Genomic DNA, 26,890 nt, shown 5'->3' with positions numbered 1-26,890 from the left:
CATTTCTAATAGTTTTTATTTGGCAGCTAGAAACTAGTAGACTGTCATGAATAAAGTTGCAAATTATCCATTAAAGGAAAAGCAAAATACATCCTACAGCACTGCACATCTACACTGTGGGGACAGCTTTAAGTTTATCCCAGAAACTTCCTAAGCTCTCTCCTCTTCCCTTTTTTCACATTGTTCTTCTGCTTGCCTACATCCTCCTTACCAACAGGCTTTCTTCCAGTACTGCACATATTACCTAAGAATCTGGTACACTGAAAAGCAAAGATACCTTTAACAAATAAGTTAAATGTCTGAAAAATATGATAATTTAAAATTACAGAGCTTAAAACTTGCCTAGGACAACTCTCTTTCTTTTGTCAGTATTTAAGATTAAGTTCAGTATTAGAAACCATGTTGAATATAAATTATATATTGGATTCAACTGACTGAGCCAGCTTATAAAAACCAAGCTTGAACAGAATCAGAAAAACAGTTACTAGGAGGAAAGCTAAGAGGAATCAGCAAAAGATGTGGTGAGTTTTTTGTTCCCTGAAAAAAAAATCTCTGTATTACAGGACTGTATACAACCATCTATAAGAGCCTTTGTTCCACAGAACATGCTTCTCAAGGGACTGAGACCAATGCATCTGTTTGCAATATAACCACTTCTATTGCCCAAGAAAAAAAATACCACTATGTTTGCACTTAATAGAATGACAAAATGGTACAAACACATATAATTTCATACTTGACAGAAAACACGCAAAATAAAGATAGAGAAAGAGAATTCTTCATTAATTTCCTATTACCACCTTCAGCACAGCATGTTTTACAGATGACTGATCTGCACAAACACAGATGAAATACTTAACCCTGGCTGTGTAGAGCACATTGCAGGTACTACAATCACAGGTGTTATCAGAAAGCAAATGTCTGTCAAGGAACTGCAGCCTCACAAAAATACACTGCCATGGTGATGGATGCACCATTAGAGCTACTAGCTATTAATTGGATTACTTCAAGAATGTACCATTTTAATGTACCAGTTCTAAAATAAATTGTTCCTGCCCCCCTCCACCATTTAAGGAGTTATTCTAACCAAAATCTTTATTTTTGTTGCTATGTACTTATTTATAAGCCAGTACAAGCTGGCTTATAAATATGATTCTGATTAACATAAATTGATATATATTAAATTTTCAGTATTCAATACCCACACTCAGCTGGAAACTGCATAAATTATTAAGGAGATCCAGAAGGAAGCACCAAAATATTCATCCATTATGTAAAATATGAAACATTGAAGTACAGCTTAATTAGATTAATTTTTATATTTTGAATATGTAGATGCAGCAGAAAAAAGGCACAGTCACTACCATAAAGCCTAAACATAAAACTTTAATAAATTAAATACATAGAAAAGGAAACTGCTTTTTTTTTTTTGCGTACTTACAATGTGTAAGAGCTTTAGCACATCCACAAACCTATCAGAAAAGCAAGAAAAAGCAAACAGTTACATTTTAATTGCCCAATTAAAATAAATTGAATAGTTATTAAGAACAGCATTGACACTTACACCTTCTCTGAGCTCATGATCTCCTTGGCAATGTGGTAAACCTTTGTTTTCTTTCCAGCTGCCTTACCCTGCAAATAAAATTACATGTTACACTATGCACCTACTAAAACTGTCATAAAGATAATTTCCAGCTATTAGTTCCTTAAATTCAATGTAATTATTTGATAGTTACTTCTAAGAAAAATATTTCATACTGCTTTGAAATCTCTTGGCTTTGACACCTTCTGTTTTTTCAGGATCTGTGAGAAAATTAATTTAGCTTGTGTCTGGAAACAACAATATTAGCTAGGAGCAAACCTTCAGCCTTTTCTTTTAATTATTACAGGAAGCCCATAATGAATGAAGTTCTAGCAAACAACAATTACTGGTTTAGCAAAAGTACTAAAGTACAGGTAGTATTTCTATCTTACTTGATTCTTTGCTTCTGATTAATACAGCAACATTAATATTTGCAGTGAACTCAAATGTGTTTCAGGAACATCTTAAAAGACATACATGTTTTCTTTAGTGAAAACAAGACAACAAGAGAAAAAAAACCCAGAAAAAATTCACATTGAAGAGAATAGCCAGTTTCTGACAATCTACTAATGGAGCTGCTGGAATACAGAGCAACTATACTCCAAAGATGCAGATATGTGAGCCTTGTCATTTGCCTGAAACACTGTGGAGATGATTTTGGGTCTCACATGCACATTTGGCTTCCAAAAACCCAGTGGCCCTGTCCAACCTCAGACAGAGGTAACAGGTATAACAAAGCAAATGGGGCAGGCACCGGGATGCAAATGTGTTTGCTACACAGTGTAACTCCCATGTAGGATCTCCCTCAGATGGAACACCTTTCTCCAAACAGCTCTCATGGTTTGCCATATGCTTCTCTGCTGCCAGCTGTCAGCACGTCTACTGCACATTCAGGCTTTCATTTTAATGGGCTGCAAAGAAAGAGAGGATGAGGAGCCCTAAAACATCACAGGATATACAATGCAAGTGAGATGGAAGTCCTGGGAAGGCTGTATTGAGTGTGGTAGTACAATATGGGCACTGAACTGTTTATTTAGAATATCAGGTATCAGTGGCATTTTATCCACAAAAGTTTGTTTCATAAGCACTAATGTTACAAGATTTCTCTGAAGATTTAGTTCTTCTTGAAATCTAGAAGTTAGTCTCAAGTGCTGGAAAACAAACCATGGAAGAGATAGTACTCATAGGTTGGTTTTAATGATATTGTTGCACTCAAAATAATAAACAAAATCTAACTTTAATTTTTTCATTGGAATTTAAGTAACACCATGCCTAATTACTGAATTAAAATTGATTTCTAAATTAAATAGTTTTGTATAACACCAGATATGTCCAAAATACATTATTTATTTTATATACTATAGACATCTGCACACAGATCTGGAATTTTCTTATGAAATTAAACTCATTTCCAAAGAACACTGAGATCTGTCCAGTGTGAGTCAATCACATTCAGGCGAGATTGTAACACCTATTCTCAGGCCACGGTGCCTATTTAGAAAGCACAGCTGACACACTCCCCACAAGACTGAATTCACAAGTAAGTCAATTATGCAAAGCAAGGTATCTGCCATCACTGTAAATGTGTCAGTTGCAAATGAGATGAAAATTAATAGTTTGAGAACAAGATGCTACCGCTAAACAATTAGAAAATGAAATATCACAACCCCATTTGAAAAACTTTTCTCATACCAGCTGGTGCTGAAAGGGCCACTTTGCATTTGCTCAGACAAAGATACTCTGGCTCTGAGAGTCTCTAATGGGGGAACCAGAGGGATACAAATAAGGCTCTCCGACACAACACTGGAAAGAAGCCCTGTAAGTCCCCTAACAGATATAAAGGATCAAAACAGCCAGATGCTTGCAGTAAGGAAAAGTGAAACAAGCCCAGCTGATGGGGGATGCAGAGACTGCTTCATTCTCCTCGGCAGCTGCTCTCGCTGTGAGAAGGTGGTTGTTAATTCCCAGCTGCCGGCTGCACGTGCTGCAGGCAGCTGAAGCAAGCGGCGGCAGATGCCTCACAGCAAGCGCTGAATTACTCCATAAAACCTGCCTAAGAACCCTCCTAATGGGGACACTTTCCCGTAAAACTCCCTTGTGAAAGGCTGAGGGCATTTGTAGAGGCATGCAAGGTAAGTTAGCTTCTATACAGGTAAAATCTTGTTTGGTTTCACAGGAACAAGCTTTTCCCTGGACTCTCCTTTCCCAATTTAGTCCTCTCATTTGGTTTAACAACATTCAGGCCCAACATGCCAAGTCTTCTCTTCCAGCACTAGAAAGTTTCATTGGGTTATTCTGTTTGTCTTGTTGGGGCTTTGTTTTTGTTTTGTTTTGGTTTTTAATTATTTTTAAAGAAAGGAAGCAGATATAACTACTATCAAAGGAAACAGCTGCCGGGACTGGTGCTGAGGAGAGGCCCTGGTCTACGGGCAGACTGGTTTCAGGGCGTCCAGGGCTGAGAAGTAAAAACATGGGTACCCCCACAAGGAGGGACAGGACCCTCATAACTTCATTTCATTCAGAGTAGTTAACACTGTATTCCTGCTCCTCATTTGAAGAAGAAATAAAATTAAAATAAGGAAAATCATTCCAAGCTGACACTCACAGAAGGTAATAGAAGGTCAGATCTCAACCTCAACAGGCAACAGGTGGTTTACATTTGAAAATATCCCAACACATTACAACTAATGAAATACTGCAAGAGTGAGAAATGGCTTCAGAAGATAAAGATAAAAAAATACCTGTTTATCTTCTTGAGGATCAGTCTCCCCTTTACTGGAATCAGAATTTGTGTCATCATCTTCATCAGAACTGTTCATGATATCTTCCTCATCTGACTGAAGATCTCCCATTACCACATCGGGATGATCATGGTGTTCTTCTAAGGACCTAGTATTAAAATATATACATCAACTTCAATTATGTAAAGAGCTTTCTGTTTCACCCCACGATAAATTATCTACTTGGTGTCAGACACCCTGAAAACAGTAGAGGGTAGTCTGAAGATTATAGCAGTTGGAGGCTTTTCCACAGTGGACTTGCAACTCTGCAACATTTTATATACGCTAGTATTGATACAATGCTCATTGACAGCAAGCAAAAGCCACAGTACCTTTGGAGTATTTATACTATTCATGTCCAGCAGAGTTCGCCTAACAACAAAGTCTGATAAATCTATTCCCTTATTGCTATGTCCATGTACAGAGCAACATTTGTACTGTGTGCAGGATAAAGAAAGGTCATAGCCATTTTGCTATCCTGTCTCCCAGCAGCAGGTCCTGTTCAGATATGGTACTCACACTGGAGCTTTCTTTGTGAAATTCTTGATGCACGTGTACATACAGGCCCGTTTCTCAATGTATTTGCTAAACAACTGCTCCAGTGACAGCAATACCATAACCATTCTGTCCAACAACTCTTCTTAAAAGCAGGAATACAGAATCTTTTGCAATTAAGAACACCCATCCCCCCAAAACAGACACCTTTTGGAGAGCTGTCAAAGCTGTACAAAAATCTTGTTCTGCTGCTGTACAATCATTGCAGAGGTCTCTTTTTATTAGCTTCAGCCATTTTTGCAATACAGGAACTGCATGAGACAGGCACACAATCTCCTTCCTCTAACTAGCCTTGACAATTCAGTAGAGATTTAAGAAATGCAATTCTAGAAGAAAATAAAAAAGGTGGTAGGGAAAGATAGATAGGAAAACAGACTAGCGGAAACAGCCTTAAGTTTTTGGAAGGTTACATGGAAACACACCAAATCTCTGGGTTCCTACTTTTAATCCTCAAAAATATCTAATAATTTCCAATTACATTAAAGCTATCTAAAAATCACATAATCAGTGTTCAAGGTCTGCAAAAAGATGCTGGGATGCCACAGATTTATTGACATGAGCCCAAACTGATTAGCTATCCTGCAAAACAAAAAGCAAATCCAGGAAACCTTGTCCACGAGCTGCTGCAGCCAGCAGAGATCTCACTGGGCTGACCAACACCTAATTTTATACAGCCAATGACTGCCAGGGCTACACACTTCTCCATACACCTGGCCCTCTGCCTCCTGAGGCAAGGTATAGTTAGGACTGTTTTTCTCCTTGCTTTGAATCAGAGGAAAGCAGGGATGGAGGGTAACTATTCAGACTTGCCACCTCTATCTGTGATAGCTACCAGAAGGAAAATCTGTCACCATGGATCCCACAGAAGGTGTCTGCTAGCAATCTGAAAAGCAGAAGTATTCCTCAGGGCTTGGGCTCAGTATTGGGACTGGCATGGTTAAACAGGTTTGTCAGCAACGTGGACAGAGGGACTGGGGGCTCCCTCAGCAAGAGTGCCCAGCAGGTCAAGGAAGGGGATTCTGCTACAGCAAAGTGTTTATTACACAATGCTCAAGATAGAGTTAAAAACAAACAAACCAACACAAAAATGCTGATCACAAATAGAAATGTATTTGGAGATAAAGAATAGCTGGCCTGTGGACAGACCTTGGTCAGCCATGAAGACACAGAGAAGATTAAAATAACTTGGTTCTATTATGACAACACAGGAAGGACTTGGGAAACTCCCAAGCAGTTACTGTCTCCCTTAACCAAACGGGGCGGGGGAAGGAAGGAGACTGTAAGGTCATCACTGAGTTCAACGAGGTCCTGAGCCAAGACTGCAGCACCCTGGGTGCAGAGAAACACCCTTTATTTGGGTTTGGAAATTATCAGCTGCATGCAGGAAAATGGCAGCCAGCAGAGAGATGGGTGCTGATGTCAACAGCATATGGTGTATGCCAGGGACAGCTCCCATAGCACCTCCAGAAGTTTCAGGAAGACAAAAAAAGCAGCTTTTTACTGGAGCTTTCCCTGGAATCATGCTATCAGGAAACTAAGATTTCTGCAGTTATTTATTGACTTCAGCAATTCAGAAAACTCCTTGTCTAGTTTATATGTCACAGTCAGCTGAGAATATTTATTTTAGTAGATGCCATCTCATATGCTTTTATAATGACAAACACAAACATCTTTATTACATCAGCAGCATGACATAAGGTCAATATATGCCCCAGCTTTAGTCAAAACCTGCAACAGAAATTACTGCTGCTCCTTCCCTTACTAAATTACTCAGCTTTACCATGCACATCTGTCACTGAATCTATCTCTGACCAAGGGTATTTTTTCCCCTACTGCAAAATATATTAAGTGCTTTAACTCTGACCACACTGGAATATACTTTTTAGTCCATTATTCATTAATATCTATTTTTGTTAACAGACATTTTATTGCCCTTTTTTCTACCCTTAATATTTGTTTTAACTGCCGTTTTAATTTCCTTTAACTGAGATTCCTTCTCATCAAGAAAACATTGTTTTCACACCTGTGACACCACTGTTCTTTTGCCTCAGCATATTCTACTGGATGCCCACTCCCAGACTTTGTTGTCATTCTTCATTTAAACTTTTCAGGGCAGCTATGCCAAAACTCAGAAGTTTTAGAGAATCTACCCTTTTGGAAGTCAGAAACAATAATACTTCCAGATGAAGCTGTGTTTTACTTGTACAAACCCAATCCCCTCACCACTGAAGGATGAAGAACAAACTAGCTGGCCTGCGTTGTGTGAAGCAATTTCTAAACATAAGATTAATCAGCTTATTTAATAGAAAGTTTCAGTAAAAATTTAAATTCAGTAAAAATTTAAATAATTAACTAGTGATAATTAGGATGTATAGTAAGTGTCCACAAATGACAGCCACTCGCTGTATAAATTTTTTTTCTTCCTATAAATCACAATGTTTAAGCAGCAAGCTCCTTTTCTGGCCTTTCTGGTGCTTATGCCCATACTATTCATGTAAAAAAAGCTGTGACAGCTTAGAGAACCATGTATAAAATCTTACATACACTGTCTACTCCACTTGTATCCTGTATTTGCTCAGTTCAGAGCACTCTGGTTCTTCCACATGATACATCTTGTTGAGGGTTTTTTTAGTGGTATTTTTAATACTTTTCCCCTTCTTTTCTTTGCTTTTTAAAGAAAGAACACATTGGATGGTTAGATGATCAAGAGTCAGTTCACACTCAGCTATTTTCCAGAATCAAACAAGCCATCAGTCCAGGGATAGGATGCAATACTGGAGCGGGGGTAGATACCTTTGTGGTGATATCTCCAGTTGTGTCCTCTTCATAGAAAATGGGGACAGAGTTACTGTGTTCATTTGTATTTATCAGCCACGTGCTGAAGAACAGGCAATTACCCTCAGACATTACACCTTAACCTTTCATGGTAAATGCTACAGCTTTTCTGGTGAAACAGAAAGCAGATCTGTATTTACTGATTACTCTTGTCTGTACTTTTACCTCTGAAGTCATCTATAACGTAAGTGTTTGTGTGGTTCTCTTAAAGTTATCTCTGGATAAAGTGAAATCCCTTGCACTTTAACTGCCTTTGGAAATAGTAGTAAATCTTTAAATAAACAGAGTATTTTCTAGCACATATTAATGCCCCTTTTCCAAAATACCACAAGCATGCAGTAAGGCTTATTTTAAGTGGCTCTTCTGATAGGTATTTTGGGGATACTGTGAACTGTCTCTATCTTGTTCCCTCTTCATCACGATTCTTTGTCCTACCCACAGCACTACCCATAGAAACTTCTGCATTATCAGTCATGTGAAACACCAGCCCTGCCAACTCACTGTGCTGTGCACTGAGTAAGAACATCTTGCCATATCTCATGAGCAAGTAATCTAAATATAGATGTGGGGCTTTTTTATTTCACACATAAAATGAAGGAATCACTTGTTTGCCTTGGAATGAGCAGCTTATGGGATGATGCATTTATGTTGTGCTGTATTTTCCTATTGCAATAGTAAAATACTAATGAAATAAAACATGCTGCTCCTAGCAAGACATACAGCAAGATAAACTGTCAAAACCTGACAATTGCCATCAGACTATTACCATGGGAATCAGCATAAAAACCACTTATTGTCTTCAAGAGATGACTAAGACTAGTTCAGACTAGTTTATTTGTCTTATAATAGAAGCTTCAGATACACCTGTGGCTTCACTTTCAGACACTGTTGATTTGGACCCTCCATAGGGCACTATGGCCTGAAGTCACAATTACCATTTCAGTCTCAGTTTCCCACTCCTTTAGAAAGCAAATAGTACTTTAAGGTTGACTGAGATCATTCAGAAAGATTCTCTGCCATGGAATGCTCCAACATTAAGTATTTTATAGTACATTGGAATGACTTCAAGTGTTAGCATCACCATAACTACTAAAAAGCAAGTTTCCACAGCTCCAAAGTATTTGCTAAAATAGATTCATCCACGCTACTGCTTTACACACGTTTCCTTGTGATCTTCATTATTTTTAGATCCTTTTCCTACTCTCAGTAAGTAATAAAAATATGTAGGAATGCTGAATGAACAGAGCCTTGCACACAACACTGCTAAACTCTTCATTTCTCATCCTTTTGTTGTTTTAAAAGGAGTCTCTGGTATACTCCTCTTTATCTTTCTGTCTCTTCCTCCAGTATTTTATTGCAGGTTTTTTGTGGGTGTTTATGTTTATTTATTTTAAAAGCAAGCTTTCAACATGCAGGCAAAATTACACAAACTGAAGTTCCTACTCAACTAAAAAAACATACCAGAACTTCAGAGAGCAACTTAACATGCCCTATTATAATATCTCATCTCAAATCCTTTTCGTATCATTACAGCATTTCACCATCTTTTCACAGCTGCTTGCACCTCATTTTTCCCCAGAGAGCAAGCAACTATTATTAGTGCTTATCCATTTTCAGTTTTTAACATCACCATTCCCTGCAATCAATTTTAGTAATTAAGGCATATTCAGCTGCTAGTTTTTTAAGACCTAAAAGCACATTGGATCTCTGTGAAGGCAATAGCTGATAACATTGTCATTTTTTCACAGCCCCTCATACTCCCAATAGCTATAAGCATGCCTCACCAACTGATTCCCTCCATGAACTCTAGTTGTTCACTTCTGGGAAAATGCAATGGTAAAAGACTTAAAGAAACAAAATGTTCTGTAGAATCTTTTCTGTTTGGTATTATCTAAATTCAGAATCTCTTTCAAGGAAGGACTGTAAATATAGAACTCGAATTAATATCCCAAAACAATTTAGGAAGCAATTCCCTGATTTGGGTGCTCAAACAACAGAAGGTGCTCCTGGAAAGTCAAAGCAAAAGTGAAATTAATGCTTGGTTAATAATCCATTTGTTTTGTTTAGTGAATTTCTTCTGCTTTTATTTAATGCTTCTTTTTAAAGACAGTCCAGCGTCTTTATTATTTAATTACTGCAAGTTTTTGGAAAAAGAAAACCAGTTCTAGAAAGCAAGCATACTTGGCAAAGCACTAAGATAATAAAGGATGCCAACCAAGATCATGTGTGGGCTCCTATGGAAGGTTTAAGAAAATACATAAAGAGATTAGTGATCAGCAAGATTAGTAAAGGCATCAATTACAGCACTTTTTGGATTAGTTACATTTTGCTGCAATACTTCCCATCCACAAGCAGCCTGAAGAAGTCAACACCAGCAAACCAGTCTAGAAAGCACAAAGATGAATTTCATATCACTCTAGATGCACCTGGAGCTTAATTGGAGCTTAATATTCACCCCTCATTTGAACTTCAGATTCCCTGAACAACAGTAGTTGTTTACCATTAGAGCTAAAAATAACCCATCCCTTGTTTTTGTCATGTCCCCCTGCTTTTCATTTCTCCTTCAGGCACACTGGACCATGAAGCAGCAGATGAAGATGAAATGCAACCCAGGCCAGGGGGATTACTACTACAGCATCAGTCACCTCTCTGGTTTAATGACAGACTCACAGATGAAAAAAGCTGAAGCTGAGATCACATCTCTCTTCTCCAGGGGTAGTGGACAGTGTGAGAAAGGCTGGTGGATGCTGCTGTGTCTCGCAGTGCTGATGGGGCTGCCAGCCCTGGAGACTGCTTGCCTTATTGCAGCCAAGTGGCTTGGGCTTCAGCTTCTCTGCCAAAAATGGTGCTTTTTCACAGCAAGAGAGCAAGATAGCAAGGTGCCCGCTCAAATATGATTTTACACAACAGCACTAAAGTTACGCCATTTGTTCTTCTGCAGTAGGAAGTCAATGATACTAATTTTTTATTATTATTATTACGACTAATAACAAGAGAAAAGGCAACCAGATATGAATTTTTATTGGTGTGATCCCAAGGAACTTGACATGATTTTTATCTTCTTGTTCTTTATATCTTTTAAGACTAACAGATCACGCCTGTGAGATTCATTAGCTCCTTCTGTGAATGATCCTGCCACACTTGGCATGGCAAGGAATAAAACAGACCTCTATAGTGGTTCTTTAAAATAAAAAAAGCACAAAACAAGGGGCAAACAAACCATACCAATGAATCCATGACTATTTGCATCGCTTAGCACTGTCGTGCTATATTCTCTACAAGCTGGTTAGGGAATTTTAAGGATTCAATTACAAATATAAACACTCCTCAAGAATCACAGCTAGAAAACAGAAATTACTAGCAGCCAGCTGAGCAACTACAACTGAAAAGAGTTTGTGCACTCCAGGTTCCTTTTTCAAATTTCAATTTAAAGACTTCAAGAATTGAAACTGAATTATTTTAAACAACATCATAAGTATTGTGTATTGTATGCACTCATTAGTGTTCACTTTTTTTACAGAAAGCCAGGATCTTGATGACAGAAATAATCCTGACGACAGAAATACACTACAAAAGAAAAGCTCAATACAATCTACTTGAAATGCATTTTCATTCAGTTTGAAAGCTGTCTGCTGCCTCCTGGGCAATGGGCTGGCTGCTGAGAGAGGCCATGTGGAAATGCCAGGAGTTTACTCTTGCCAGGACAAACACCAAGAACTACCCTCTCTGTCCCAGTCCTTACCTCTGGCACTCACTGGTTACACCTGGGACTTCTGGGCAAGGAGGATATCACAAACACTGTGAGAGCTGCCATGACATTTGGGCTGTTAGATCATGCCACTGGCAGCTCCTTCTATACTTGGCTGAGCATGTTGCAAACTTCTGCACCTGACTTGCTTGAACCAAGTTATCCCAGTGTTTGCAGCCAGCAGCATTTGGTTTAGCATTTGTTACCCCCAGGTCAATGCAGCACATACTACTTTCCTCAATGAGATGAAAGAAAAATACAGCTGACTCACATTCTGAGCAAAAACACCACAAAAAACAAAACAAAAAACAACAATAACAAAAAGCACCAAAAAACAACCCAAAACAAAAACCCTGCATTTGTCATATGTGCTTCACATTAAAAAAACAGGTACAAAATTTATTAAATAATTCATTCTGTCAGTAACCCTACTTGAGGCACACTATGATCAATAGAGTCATGCCCATATTTCCATGGCACAATTTTAAAAAGCACAGTTTAAAAAAAGGTGCAAACAGTCTCAAATTATCACCTTATTTAGCTGCGATTTGCAAACGTGAGCTCCTGAGGCCAGAGGCACCCAAGGATGGCTCACCACAGGCAGCCTCTCACCGAAGTCATCTTCAGTGAGACGTTTGTTGACAATTCCTCAGTTCCCTGGAAAGTTCAACATAAACACACATGCATGCTTCAGATATTTCTACACTCAGCACAGCAAAGCCACATTAGAAAAGAAAAGGATAAGAAAGACAGAGGTCTCGCTTTAAAAGTCTGCAAAAAAACTGATGCCCACAGTGGGCCAGCTCAGCTCCTGAACAGCCAGGCACAGCTGACATCAGGACAAGCAGGACAGACACTCAGATTGACAAATAATCATGAATACTAACCAAGATGACAAGTGGGTTTCTATGGAATGTTTAAGAAAATATATAATGAGATAACTGATCAGCAAGATTAGTAAAGGCATCAATTACTGCACCTTTTGGATGAGTTACATTTTGCTGAATATCTTCCCTCCACAACCAGTCTGAAGAAGTCAACACCAGCACAATTCCTTTCACAGGCCAGTCTAGAAAGCATAAAGATGAATCTTATATCACTCTAGATGCACCTGGAGCCTAACCTGTCATAAATTCAGAACCATCACCTGAATTTCAGACCTTCTGAACAACAGTGACTGTCTACAATTAGAGCTAAAAAATCCCCTCCCTCACTGTCATCTCCATGTCCCTCTGCTTTTCCATTCTGCTTTGGGCATATTGGACCATGAAGCAAAAAATGAGAGTGAAATGCAGCCTAGGCCAGGAGTCTTCCTTATCTTACCCACCCCAGCACAGGTGCCCTAAGCAGATGATGCCAATGTAGCAGAATATGATCCAGGAGGGTACAATGGGACAGTATTGAGCACTAGTACTGTAAGGTGAAATACTGTGGCAAAACCTAGGGATTTAAACCCTTGGCTGGAAGCATGTAATGGGAAAGGGATCCCTGCACTGGTGCTTCCATCACCACCAAATGCTGTGAGGGATTACCTGTCTCCCAGGGTAGGTAAAGAGAATTTACAGTCATGAGCATACTTTGCAGCATGACTTTAGAAAGCACAGTTTAAAAAAGGTGTGAACAGCTCTCGAATTATCTCCTTGCAGAGATTTACAGTAGAATTTAAATCTTTTTGCCTTCCCCTATCATTAATTCTTGTTTCATAGGAAGAGCTGCAATGCTCATGGGAAAGATCTTTGGAAGAAGCTCCTGGCAAAAGCAATATAAAAAAGGACCAGAAAAATATGGCACTCGTTCACAATCAGGACCTCTTATTCTAACTTCCCTCAACTCACAAAACAGACCCTTGTGGGATGAAGTAGATTGGGAAAGGACAGCAGGATCAGAATAAAAACAACACTTCATTTTCCAGTCACATAAAAAAAGGAAAAACCACAAGAGAACTCTAGCACACACTAAATAGACTTCTGGTAAACTAGAATGTAATTGCGACAAAAGAAGTCAAAACAAATGTATCAAATAGGAAAGGGAAAACTCAAACCAAGTGAGAACAAAACTTCCTATTAGTACCCATTTCAAATAAAATTGATCTTACCCTGCCAGAGCTACAGTGACATTTCAATGCATAGCTACTTCTGCTCACTGTAATCACAGTTAATGCAAGGCCCTACCCAATATCTTCTCTATTGACTCAGCATTAGTTTTATGATTTTTGCATGACTATTCCTGAATCAGGGCTCCAAAATCTCTCTTCAAACAGCTGCTCACTCAATTTAAAAATAATGCACATCCTATTGCACTTGGGTTTTTTTACATACCAGATATTGAGAAGATGACAAAAGCTGAGTAACAGATTACTCAAGAGGCAGTGACCTAGATCTGAAATAAAAATGGAGTGGCTTAGTTCCTAAACACACAACTCTGCATGCACGGGAGCTGATGCAGCTTCCTGGACAGTATGTCAGAAAAGAGAGGGTGAAATAGTTTGGTCAAGAGTAACACAAACTGAGAGTAAAGAATAACTGTGATGCTTGCAAGATTATATATTAGACTTGTGCTGTCTTCCTCTAATCTTTTGCACAAATTAGAAGAATGGGATTTAGACACTCTTTATAAACTTTTCATCTTCTCTAAAAAGATGTAGGGCTGTACAGAATAGCCCACCTCCACAAACACCACTGGGAAAAAAGCAACAAAAAACCCAAGTGAACTTTCATCAGTTGAAATCACTGAGCCATAAGGCTCAGGTTGTAGCTTTCAAAATGGTAGATTTGGTTAAAACTACCTTTATTTATTTATATGCATCTTAAAGATTTCTTTAGTCTTCTTCTGCTTAAGTAGAACAGTTTTTCATAAGCACAAAGGTATTTCAAAGAAAAATTAAAACTTGCATAAAGTTTATGTTTCTAAATGAAGCTTACTGGATTCTAGCATTTAAAATAAAACCAAGCATTTCTTTACCTAAATTTTATCTAGTGCATTGAAACAACATAGGTGCACAGTTTTGTAAATCATTAAAACATCTTTAACTAGGTCAAATATAAATGCTGGGTAAATGTGGCATATTAATATCACTGTTGGCATTTATAGAAAAAACTAAGTTTATATTTTGATCACTTTCTTTGCACATTTATTTTGTGCCACCTAAAAATCATACTGTTTTACAGATACTACTACATTAGAATGCAGTTGGAATATCACTGTGCCACAGAGCTCCACAAGCACATTTCCTGAGCTGATGCTGAAAATAACCCACAGGAAAAGGCTGCTCTTGAACATATAAATGGGTCTTTCATCAATTCTCATATCCCATTAGACTCTCCACTCTGCATCTGATGTATTCTCTAGAGCTACATTTTGCTAATTTATATCACGGTTGGCAAAAGGAGACAGAGCGCACACGGTGGAGGCGGGGGAGAAAGGCCACCATCGGTGACAAATATGCAGCGTTAACTGAGCTTCCTCTGCCTTCAAGAAAAGGAAATACATATGAAGAATGCCAAAATTAGGAAAAACACAGACATGGAATAAAAGAGGAAAGAAAAAGATAAAGCACTGCAGATTAATTCCCGAAAGTGCGTGACGCTAGAGTTCCTGTTAGCCAGGACCAGGGGGTAGGAAGGAGCCTAAGGGACACGGGAGCTTTCTGCTTCCTTCGGCTCCCCCAGGCACACTGAGGCACCCCCCAGCTGAGGCCAAGAGCCAGGCACTGAGCTGAGGCCAGCGGCACCGGAAGGACGAGGGCATCCTTCTATTGTACCGGGGGAGCAACGGCAACACAAGTTTGGACATTTTTGCTATCTGGGATGAGCATTTCTTCAGTGGGAAACAAGGGATAGCACAGCTTACCCTCAAAATGGCTCTTTCAATGCCATTTTTAATATGGATTGCATGTGCATCAAGGTTAATATGTAATGTGATGTAATTTTCTAGACTGCACAAGACTGACCAAAGTAGCCACCAAATCTTTTGGAGAGCAGATGAGGATTCACCCAGCAGCTGAGCAGTGCTCACAGCACCGCCTGCCTCATCACCACTGACACCATCTTACTGCCTCTCGTAAAATAAAAAGGTAACATTGATTGAAACCACACCTGTTTTTATGTAGCACTTTTAATACCACCTGATCACTTACAAGACTTTTGCTATTGCACCTCCAACTCTGTCAGTTTTCCTGGCTGTGTCAGCCTTCTATACCCACCTCTTTCTTTTACCAAAATCAAGAGGGAGCCCTTGAAAAGAGGGATTAAACAAATATCAAAGACAAAAATTCTTTTTCACTACCATCTTGGGATCTTCACAATTATTTCGATGTCATAAGACATTTTAAATCTTTTCCTGACTGAACTGTACACCAGAATAATAGTACTGGAAAAATGCAGTTCTCCAACTTCTTTCTCTCTCTCATTGAAGATGAGACAATCAGACCTCAGAATCTCTCCCACTGTCAAAACACATTAAATCAGCACATCTCAAAAACGTATTTGCATGAGGATGTGTCAAGATTCTAATAAAATTTCTATTTAGTCTGATATTTTAAAAATCTTAAAAAGAGGAAGAGGCAAGAGAGGAAAGTACCAACATAGTTCTACCAGTTTGCTTTAGAAGATTTGAGTATTTTTCCAGTTTGCCTATTTTCTTCTTACAGTATATACATTTTATTTCAGGTTGTTTAGCAGACTACACTGTAAAGCTGTATAACTGAAAGACACTCCAATGCTAAGGAAAACTTCTCTTACTGGAAAAGCACACCATGGAGACACTGACTCACATAAAGTCTCTTGGAAAGAAAGAAAAGAAAACCCAAAACAGTCCATATGCTCTCCTGAGCAACTAACTGCGAGCCTTCCATGTAGCTACCCTTGTGGTACAAAATAATGAACTTGACACTACAAAAGAGAGGAATTCCAGACCCAAGGATCCCAGCACTTGCACTCTCCCCTAAGTCCTGATGTGAAACATCAATATTCCCAAGTAACTGCACTACTACCACTTCTCAGAAACATTTCCATGCCTCCCTGATGTGACTCTGATTACACATGCCTACCAATTACAGAATTTGTTTCTTCATGGTCTGTAAGAGCAAAAAGTGACAAGTCAGCAAAACGGCTTATTCCTTTCATGTGATAGGCAAGGATTGCTTTGTCTGTTCCCACCTCGGGGGCTGGGACCGCCCCAGAGGCCGCAGCTCTGAGCCCTCTGACTCACTCCCCACTGACAAACCCCCAGAGCTGGCAGAGGCATCCCTGCTGCACCACGACTGAGAAAAGCAGGGAGAGGAAAAGAAAGGCAGGCTCAAGGAAGCACAACACAAAAAGAAAGCCAGTGACAACACGTGGCCAAGGATAATGAAGCCTGAAAGGAAAGCTAAATAGCCTATTAGCAAAGCTATTTCATTAAAACCTGATGGGCAATTGCAGGGAAAGAATTTTATGTACAACCAAGGATGGCAGAAGCCAGCTAGACACATGGGGGAGACTGAAAGACAAGGCAAAACTGCAGAGCTGATGCAGAAGGAGGAACTGACCTTCTTCAGATCAGAAAATAATCTTTGAGAAACTGATGAAATATAAAAATATATATCTCTACATATTTGGCCTCTATTTATCAGGAAGCTATATCTTTCCAAAAAAATTCAATAAAAGTAAGACATGGATATAAAACATCCAATATCTAAAATGTATTTTGTGCATTCAAATGTCAGCATAAGCGTTTGAACTTGCAATATTTTAAATGCTATTTAGATCTTGCAGTCTTTTATTAATTCAGTGTTTCTGAATGGGAATTTTGCAATTGCAAAAAAAAACCAAAAAACCACACAAAAAACTCCCACAAAACATACAAAAAACCCCCACCACAACATCAAAGAGGAATATGTATCAAAGCAAAGGGCTTAACCACACAGATTTCAATACGAAATTCAATATTCCACAAAGGTTTTCATGAACACTTAATTGACCTCTGGGGACTTAGTCCCCAAAGCAGAATTTAGTACAGAAAATTAAACTTATATTTTGCATTGACATGCTCATTGCTAGAAAACCAATGGATTATTCTAAGTCAGCAGGTGTGGGTAAAATACAAAGTAATATTTGATTAAACCAACGTTGAAATCATAAAGGACTGTTGTTACATGGTACTCCACCCTCTCCAGGCCTTTCCAAAGAAAAATCCTAGCTGGAAACACAATGTCACAGTCATAAATAAAATAGCAATCATGTACATTTGTAACATCTTCAAGGAACACTGTCAAAAGTAGCCAGTAAATACAGTATGCTATTCCCAGAAGGCTGAAGGAGTAGACTCGCTCGACCTAAAATACAACTGCCTTGCATAGGAAAACATAATACCAAAAGGAAGACCACAAACAAAACCCAAAACAAACAAACAAACCAAAAAACCAAACATACAAGAAACCCTACAAAACCCAGCAATCCCAGGGAGCTGCATTTCCTGTTATCTAACTGGAAAATGATATTTAAAACTTCTTTTACACTTAACAGAACATTTTCTATCTCACAGCATCTAGTCTTTACTCACTTTGTTTATAGAGTACTCATAAAAGCCCATTCATCTAAATTATCCATTTTAAATTGGCAGTTAAACAGGTAGGCTAGACAAAAATAAATAATCCTTCAACACCATTTTGAAAGACTACTTTTTTGTATAGTGGAAACAAAACATATACTATCTGCTCCCAAGCTATTGACATTATTTACTTTATTGAGAATATTCCCCTGAACTACTTAACAAAAGCCTAATCCATTCTGATTCTCAGCAGCAGCACCTGTTCCACCTCAGTGGTTCATACACCAGATCAGGACCCTGACTCTCTTCCTTTCAACACCAAGCCTTCTCTTTTCAGTAGAAAGGAGGTTGACATCAAATATCTCAGAAATTAAATCCTGACAACTGCTACCTACCATTAATTACCCAGGCCTGCCACTTGCATGTAATTCCCTGTGGGAAGGCTCAAGTAAACAATACATAGCTGAATTAAACGTGACATATGAAGTTCAGATAAAAGCATCAAAAGCTATTACCATTCTCCATTAAAGCATACTGGTTTTACCAGATGGGATTGTAAGGAGATTCCTCTGTAACCACCAAAGCATTCAGTACATTATCAAAATTTTATTTCTTCCTTCAGAAAGAAATGAAGCATGAGCTGAAGACACCTGAACTCTTCTGGTGAAGATTGGCATTCAGACTTAATATACTGAATGTGCTATTATGACTAGAAGTGTGGGCTACTCGTCTGAATTTCTCAGAAGAACAATCTCATTTGTATGTTGGTTTTAATCATAAGATAATTTGCTTTGAGATCCCCATTAGCAGTGCATTACAGGAATTTGTGTGGCACAATCTATGAAAAAGAGCTGAGTGCATGTTCTGACAGGCAGGGGAAAGCGCAAGAGGCAATCATTTCAGTAACAACAGCAGCACTGTTTCTCCAACTGGTTTTATAATACAGCCTGGCCCAGGAAATGATAAAAAGCTCTTACAGAACTATGCAGAAAGGGTAAGACAACATTGATAAGGAAGCTTCAAAGGATTTGAGATAATACTTGATGGGAAAAGTGGAGAAGCTGCCTGCCTGGCCCGTCTGGGCGAGGACACTTCCACCTCGCGAGGCAGAGCCAAAACGAATATTCATCCCTGCTGTCTCAGCAGCACTGTTCCAGGTCAGGAGACTACTGTACTGTTATGAGCCCTTTTTTTTTTCCCTAGGGATTTCTTTATTCTCTGAAATCTGTTGAAGTAACTACATGCATTACTTGTTTCCTAAGGCAGTTTCCGACTATTTCATTTGATTTAAAATAAACACATTAATGGCTCAGGTTCTTGTTTTCTATGGGTGCTTTTTAAAGAAAAACAACACAAACCCAGCAAAGGACACCCAATTTAGGGAGCAGCTTCAGGTGCAGGTGTGTCAGAGAGACCACTTAAACCCTTATATCACCACTGGTACTGGGGAAGGTTTGTGTGGAGAGGAAATAACAATAAATCTCACACATTTAGCCAAACAAGAAAACTACAGAATTTCCCTTCAGGAGCAACTGCAATCTCACATCTACTATGCTTCATACAGCAAAACTATCCTCTTCCTAAAGCTGACACATATTCACCAGTATTCAGAACAAAACAACACAACCCAAAATGAGTCACATAAACACATGAAATGCATCCTTATGCAAGTTTGCCCTCATCCTTCTTAGATACACCAAATTGATGAAATACCAAGAGAGCGTGGTCAAAATCCCTGAAAGATGCTCAAAGATTAGTCTTAAACAAAAAGCATCACTCTGTCAGGAACTTAAAGTATACCATAGACAAAACTAAGAAACACCCTGCTATAAACTATAAATATACTCAACAACCACTTGAATAAATGTACCAGTACCTAGCCCATAACTAGAAATCCTATTTTCCATTATAAGATTTCACCCTTCCCAATAAATAGACCCATGATGATAATATTAGCTATAAAACAATTAACATAGGATGCCACTTAAAATATTTGTCTCTTCCTAGATAAGAGAACACAGATTCTTTGGAGCATGTGTTTACTGTACACACATCCAAAATGAAATAAAGCTTAGTAACTCTCAGTGAAAAAGGAAGTTAAATATGTTCTCAATAGTGTGAAGAAGTTTGCTGGGGACTTTGAAATATACAGGCTGCATATTTGATTCAAATCCTTATTGCTGGTTTGAGATAGATCTTTAGGATCTGTAAGAGAAACTGATCAGCAGAATTTAAGAAATTGTATGATACCATATTGGGACAAAGTGATGTCTTTACATGTTAGCATGGTGACAGACACACTAAGTGATGCTGTTTAGGGAGAGCACATGAGTCTGGCCACTCCCTGTGGCCCATTTCTCCTCCCAGTATCCATCACATCAATACAAATATTAAAAGATCTATTCCTGCCTATTCCATTTAGCAGCTGTGTTGGATGTAGAATCACAGAATCATTAAGGCTGGAAAACACCTCAAAGATCATTCAGTCCAACTGTTAAACCAGCACTGCCAAGTTCATCACTGAACTGTGTCCCCAAGTGCCACAAACAGACATTTCTTGAACACTTTCAGGGACAGTGATTTCACCACTTCCCTTGGTAGCCTATTCCAATGCCTGACCGCCCACCCTTTCAGTGAATAAATTTTTCCTAATATCAAATCTAAACATCCCTAGGGCAAATGGAGGCCGTTTCCTCATATCTATGAACCTGTCCAATCCCTTTTTGAATCTGCTGACACTATCTGTCTCCACTACCTCCTGAGCTAAAGAAACACAGCAGCAACCTGCAGAGTTACCAAACCCCATCATGCTAATATTCTATGAGTCACACAGAAACTGTGCACCACTATCACCTTTGCTGGGAGCACAGACAGATTCAGAAGACTCACTGTATTTAGAGAGAGGCAGTAGCTTCTGTTATACCGAAAAAAGCTTTCCAGACTTGATAAAGAATTTGCATAACTAAAAGCTTGTCTGCTCTTCCCAGCTCTATCAACAGATCTAAAAATATATTCATTCCCCCTACAAACCTAGCAACTATGCACTCTTTGGATGGTTATTGCAGTTCACTGTGAGACTGGTACAATTCATTCCTCCCCATTGAAGTATTCTTGAATACAAATACATGACTGTATCTGATTTGCTTTAATAAAACTAGGAAAAGTTTCCCAAATTTTGAGGAATATATGAGGAATAACTAGCTTACTTTTCCTTTTGACTCACTGCCAAGTGCAAGTTTTCAAAATAACAAAAGCCTACAGAAAGATATACAGAAAGAACTGCCTTGCTGACATTTAATTGAAGAGGTACAGCCTCTCAAGTTATCATTTAAACATATTTACAACCAACAGAGTTACAATGCAGCTGTTTAAGTTCCCTTTTCTCTTTATTTTACCTGTCCAGTCTCCAATGCCGGCTTGTAGCTTCACAAGGCTCCTCAACTTCATAGAAGTCAGTGCTCTGGTCTTCCATGCTGCTGGAGTTCTGCCATTCCGAGCAGAGATTTCTCCTAGCACCCATAGCAAAAGGCAAGTTCTCATACTCGGGTATTTCCTCATAGTGACGCACATTCTCGTACTCTGGATCACAAGTGCTGGTTACAGAATTCAAAGGCATTTGGGACAAATTCTCTCCCAAAAGTCCATGTCTTTCTAAAGACTCCAGTCTTTGGTTATTTCGCATCTCAGGCTGACTTCTGTTTCTCTGCCTTTTCTTCTGTAATGCCGGACTACTTATTTCTACGGAATGTGCCTTGGCAGATTTAGCTTTCCTTTCACTGCCTACAGACCCTACATTACTGCTGTTATTTCCATACCCATTCCCATTGGAAAGGTTGGCAATAGCACTCTCCACTGACTGGCTGCCTTTAGACAGAAATTTTTGGAAGTCACTTTTCTTTAAGCAAACCGACAATTTCATGTTCAGAAGCTTTTTCAAGCTATTTTTCTTGTGATGGTCTTTGCAGGGCTTGTCTGTCCTGTCCATGTCCACAGCAGAGAGAGACTTGGCCCTAGGCTTTGTCACAACAGTCAGGTGGCTGAAACTGGCGGCAGTTTTTAATGATTCAGAATTTCCTGAAAAGGGAAGAATAGGATGAGGTAACTTCCAGATGGGTTTTTCAGAAGAACGTTTGGGTATGTCATAAGACGAAAGTGCATCCTGCTCCTTGGCTCGTGGATGTGCAAAGTGAGATCCTTCTAAAAGGCTGCTTGATTTGTCTTCATTGGAGGTGTAAGAACTTTTGTCCACAAGCTCTGCTGACGCAGCTTTTTTCAGCAGGCCAGCAGCTGGAAGGCCATGTCTCTGTGGCTTCTTAGGAATAACTTTTGGGGAACTCTCATCCTTTATTTTAAGTTCTTTATTTTCCAAGTTTTGTGGGGAAACATGGAGGCTGTTGGCAGCAGGTGAGTGCTGACTGCTTGCCAATTTGACCTGCTTTGGCAAACTCATGGACAGGGTATTACACCTGACAAAGTCAGTCCTTTTGTCCACAGCATCTGGCATACTGGTGTCATCTGTTATCTCATCCACAAAGTTATGGTCTGCATTTAAAGAAGATTCAACGTGTCTCCCCAAATCAGGATTTCCGTGTGGAAACTGAGGCAAAAGATTTTGTGAAGCTGACTCTTTCACAGCAGGCTCCTTTACCTGAGACACTTTTTCTGCATTGCTTTGAGTTACCTCACATTTTTCAGGATGAAATACTTCTGCATTATTATTATAACAAACACTTTGACCAAGGACATTAATTCTTGCTGGCTTTTTCAAGCTTTGGTCCACAACACCATGAGAATCTTTCTCTGAATTAGATGGTTCCTTTGTTCCTTCTCCTGTGCTGTCTATGCCATCCTGACGGACTAGACAGGCAGCACGTGGCTTTCTTGGCTTAGGGACAGGAAGCACTTTGGAGCTCAGGACTGAAGATGTTTCAAGGGAGGCTTTATCAGCATCTGCTTTCATCCCTACTTCACCTGAAAACATCCTATTGCTACTTAAATTTTCAATCTCTAGAGTTTCCTTGTCCAATGAGGAAGAACAACTATGATTATTTTCAATCAAACTAGGACAAACTTCAGACATCTGAAACTCATCAGCAATAATCTTACCATCAGCGTTTTGTTGCTTCCCTTTAACTACCTCAGAAGATTGTACAAGTTCCATAAACTCTATTTTAACATCATTCCTGGAACCGCTGCCATTCCCTTTGTCAAATTTGTCTGCATACCTGTGTCTCACAGGACTGCTGTTAGGAAACACACCATGAGTTAGGACATCCTTAAGTTTCTCTTCCAAAATGCTGGCTTTCAAAACCACCTGACTTCTACTTGCCAATTTTTCATTGTGACTATCCCCCAGAGACAGTGCATTTCTTTCACCAAGCTTGATGTTTTCTAAGGTGTCAAAGTGCTCGAGAATGATCTGAGTTTTACAGGTGTTCTCTCCATTTCCAAGTTTATGAAGGCATTCAAATTTGCAAGGTGACACAGGTAGAATATATGCTGTGTTTCCAGTACTCCCTTCTGAGGTTTCATTTTTATAGTTCAAATGGTCTAGAGTTTGAGAAGGATCTTCCCTGTGCTCCTCAAAGCTTTTTGTGCTTTTTCGTGTAGACGATGGAGGTTTAACTTCAGGGATGGAGGAGCTCTTGAGAACCTTTGGTTTGGGTGCAATTGCTGGCTTGGTTTTCCTTGCTGCTTGTATCCCACCAGAAAGTACAATATCAGGCTTCGGTGCGACAGGTGGAGGCGCTGCCTTGTGTCCTAGGACAAATTTTGGTTTGGGGGCCACTGGTGGCTTCTTAATTTCTAGGAAGGATGGAAAACAAAGACTTTAGTCACCACTGCCCACAGAACAACTTTACCTCCAATGCAGTAGCGTTAAATGTTTTGTAACATTTCTGATCCGCAAGAACTCAATGTGTGTATGGATACATTTTTCTTAAAAGCATGCCTTCCTTCCCTAACACCACTTCTTTACTAGTTGCCTTTCTTTGTTTAAATAGGCACATCAAGAAGTGGTAGGGAAGTTTTCAAAGTCTTTTCATAAACAAACAGTTTAACATAATATTAGTACATGTACTCCCTCACATGCTAAAGTCTGATGCCAAGAAAAGCAGAGCAGATTTGCCTGGTTCTGCAGTTTTAACTGCAATGCCCTTTTAAAACGTTGCAAGTATGTTAAGTGCCACACATACAATAAACCACAAAGACAATGGGACAGCCAGAATTGTGACTAGGGCAGTTCAGTCCCTTCCTCCACCACCTTGAGAAATGTGTAACCCAAAATTCCTCGTTCCCTTTCTCTCCTCTTCAAACAATACTGAGATGAATTACCGTACCAGCTGCAAAATTGGCATATCACTACCAACAGCTCAGTTAGTCTGTGGTATGAAGTTAGGGCAGTAATTTGTAGCAAGGCAGTACCTTTCTATTGTAAAACACTATTTCTGTGCCTTGTACAAAATTACCCTTCCCAACTTGTCTGACCTAGAAACAGTCACCACTATTAGGAATTACGACCCACTTGGCACAACAAGATGACTAATCCTAGGGAGAGTGTACAGCACTCAGGAAAAGGAGCTCATGAGGAACTTTGAGATTGTAGAGTTTTGAACCTGTTGTTTGAGTAGCTTTGGGGTTTTTTGTTTGTTTGTGTTGTGGTTGCTTTTTTTTTAAAGTATATCTGAAATATCTGAATATTTCAGGGATTATTTATAACCAATTCATTTCCATTTGCTGGAATGTTTTCAGATTTCTAAGAGCTTTGAGTGTTTTTTATATGTGCAAATTTCTAAAGTAAACAAGCTTCTTGTACTGTTTATATATTACCTCTGTATTTACTACCCTTATTTTGATCAATATTTTAGTATACTTCCAGTAAGTTATATACATGTTAAATAACACCCTCAAGAAAACACAGTAGTTAATGTTTCACATGCAAATAGATAGGGTAAGCCATTGATTTATTGTTCCCTTTGAAGTGTGGGTTTGGTGTTTGGTTGTGTTTTACCACCATTATTACTATAGATATGCACTATATCCTAATCTCTGGTTTAGATTAGAATGAAGTTTCAAAGTTTAGGTTTGTTTTGTGGGGATTTGTTTGTCTGAAGGAAATCTAGATAGGTAAAATAAAAAATTAAAAAGAAGGACAGATGCCCTCAGTTGCAACTACTCCCTAAACAGCAAGCCACTGCTCTAAGCAGAGAGCCAGAAACAGTAAAACCATGTTTTTCTAGGACATGAATCACTAAATGGTACCCAGCCTGCCTCTACCTACACTGAGAATGGCTGCCCTTGCTGCCATTATATTAGTGAAGAGATAAAACTCTGATGGCAGTCTCTGATGTCTCTGATGGCAGAGACAATTTTTACGAAATTTTACAAGAGGGAATCCAGAATTTCTTTCCAAAGGTACAGCTCCCTATAGCCACTGACAACAATGAGCCAACTGCAACTTACTTCTAAGGTTATCCCACCTTCTGCATCCCATCTAAAGGCAGGTGTCGAACTCACAGAGAAATGAATCAACAATTTGCTAGGAAAAAATAAAATTAACTCTTTAGGTGGGTAACTAGTGATCCTGATGAGCAAAGGAGAGCTGTACACCCACTTTCAGACAAGTCAACTGCTTATTCAATTGGAGTATGAGGTGATGGCAATAAAGGAGCCTGTGTTCCATGGTAGAAAGACAAAGAAGGGATGCCCAGTTTGTCACAGAACACAACACAGTAGTAGACCTGGGCCATGCTCAGCAATATTTACTAAGTTGTTAAAGCTCCCTGGAAACAGGAGAGAGACAGGCTGCTTTGGAACCCTTCCTGATGCCCAAGTGAGAGAAACAGACTGACAAAGATACGGGACATTAAACCCTGGCTAGGTAAGCAATATCCTGTGGGTTATTTTTCCCACACACAAACTGAAGTCCATAAACCTTGCAAGTTTCTCTCTATATAATGGGAGTGCCTTACATTTTGGATACCACCAAACTAGATAACTCTGCCGGGCTTTTAACTAGTATTTATTAGGGAGCACACTCAGCAGTTATGATGTGACACTATTACCTGACTATAAACTATCAAAAACCCCCCATGGTTTAGTTTTTATTAAAACTAAACCATGAAAGTGTAAAGAAAAGCAAAGCAAACAGAACAGTCTCTAAGCCAGTGGAGGAAACCTGGATAATGACTAGAGCAGAAAAATTCACTTCTGATAATAAGTGCAATTCGACGTGATTTCTGAAGCCTACTAGAATTTTTCAAATTACTTCAATGTTAAAAAGCATTCAGGCAGACAGAAGAGACCAGCAAATTGTGTGGGATAATAAAGACAGCACTGTCTGCTTTAAACTGATTGCACATTACATCTAGAGTAGATGTGGGTCAATGTACTAACAGGCACATTACAGTCTTGGTATCAATACAGATCTGCAGTCAACCATCAGAAAGGAATGCGATGAAGAGCCCTTTCAAACATAAATGTGATGTGAGAGGAAAGGCTCCAAGAAGGAATGCATACCAGTAGTTTTCCTCAACAAAATATCTTTAAGTTTCTGAAGAATACAAGCAATGAACTACTTAGAAAAAAATTATAGCAGCTGACAAGGGTGAAAGTATAGTAGATGGACATTAGAAATTGAGAATCAAAGTTCAGTATAAACTAATTCAACTCATTGTTGGATGAAAACCACAGTTCTACATAACAGTGCTCTAAAAGGGACAATTTCCCATCCAGAATAGAAAAAACATCTAAGTAGGAGGCAACTGTTATATATAAAGGTGTAAGGAATGACTGGATGTCATATGAGAATGACTTTTTGCTAAATGGCAAGCAAAAGCAAGGTAAAAACCAATAAATATAATC

General features: G+C 39.0%; 1 protein-coding gene across 1 annotated transcript in view; it reads right to left on the bottom strand.

Moving 5' to 3' along the window:
• FGD6 (FYVE, RhoGEF and PH domain containing 6) overlaps window positions 1-25,334 on the bottom strand; it is a 65,050-nt gene extending 39,716 nt beyond the window's left edge. Inside the window, exons 1-5 of the mRNA XM_066550701.1 lie at window positions 25,304-25,334; window positions 21,424-23,833; window positions 4,324-4,471; window positions 1,565-1,632; window positions 1,442-1,472 (exon numbers count right to left, since the gene is read on the bottom strand). Coding sequence (XP_066406798.1) covers window positions 1,442-1,472; window positions 1,565-1,632; window positions 4,324-4,471; window positions 21,424-23,833; window positions 25,304-25,334 — 2,688 coding nt within the window. The remainder of the gene's footprint in view (window positions 1-1,441; window positions 1,473-1,564; window positions 1,633-4,323; window positions 4,472-21,423; window positions 23,834-25,303) is intronic.
• Between the last annotated feature and the right edge of the window lie 1,556 nt (window positions 25,335-26,890).

This window comes from Molothrus aeneus, chromosome 5 (genome assembly GCF_037042795.1).
Source record: "Molothrus aeneus isolate 106 chromosome 5, BPBGC_Maene_1.0, whole genome shotgun sequence".
Classification (NCBI taxonomy): Eukaryota; Metazoa; Chordata; class Aves; order Passeriformes; family Icteridae; genus Molothrus; species Molothrus aeneus.
This window is presented reverse-complemented; position numbering and strand designations above follow the sequence as displayed.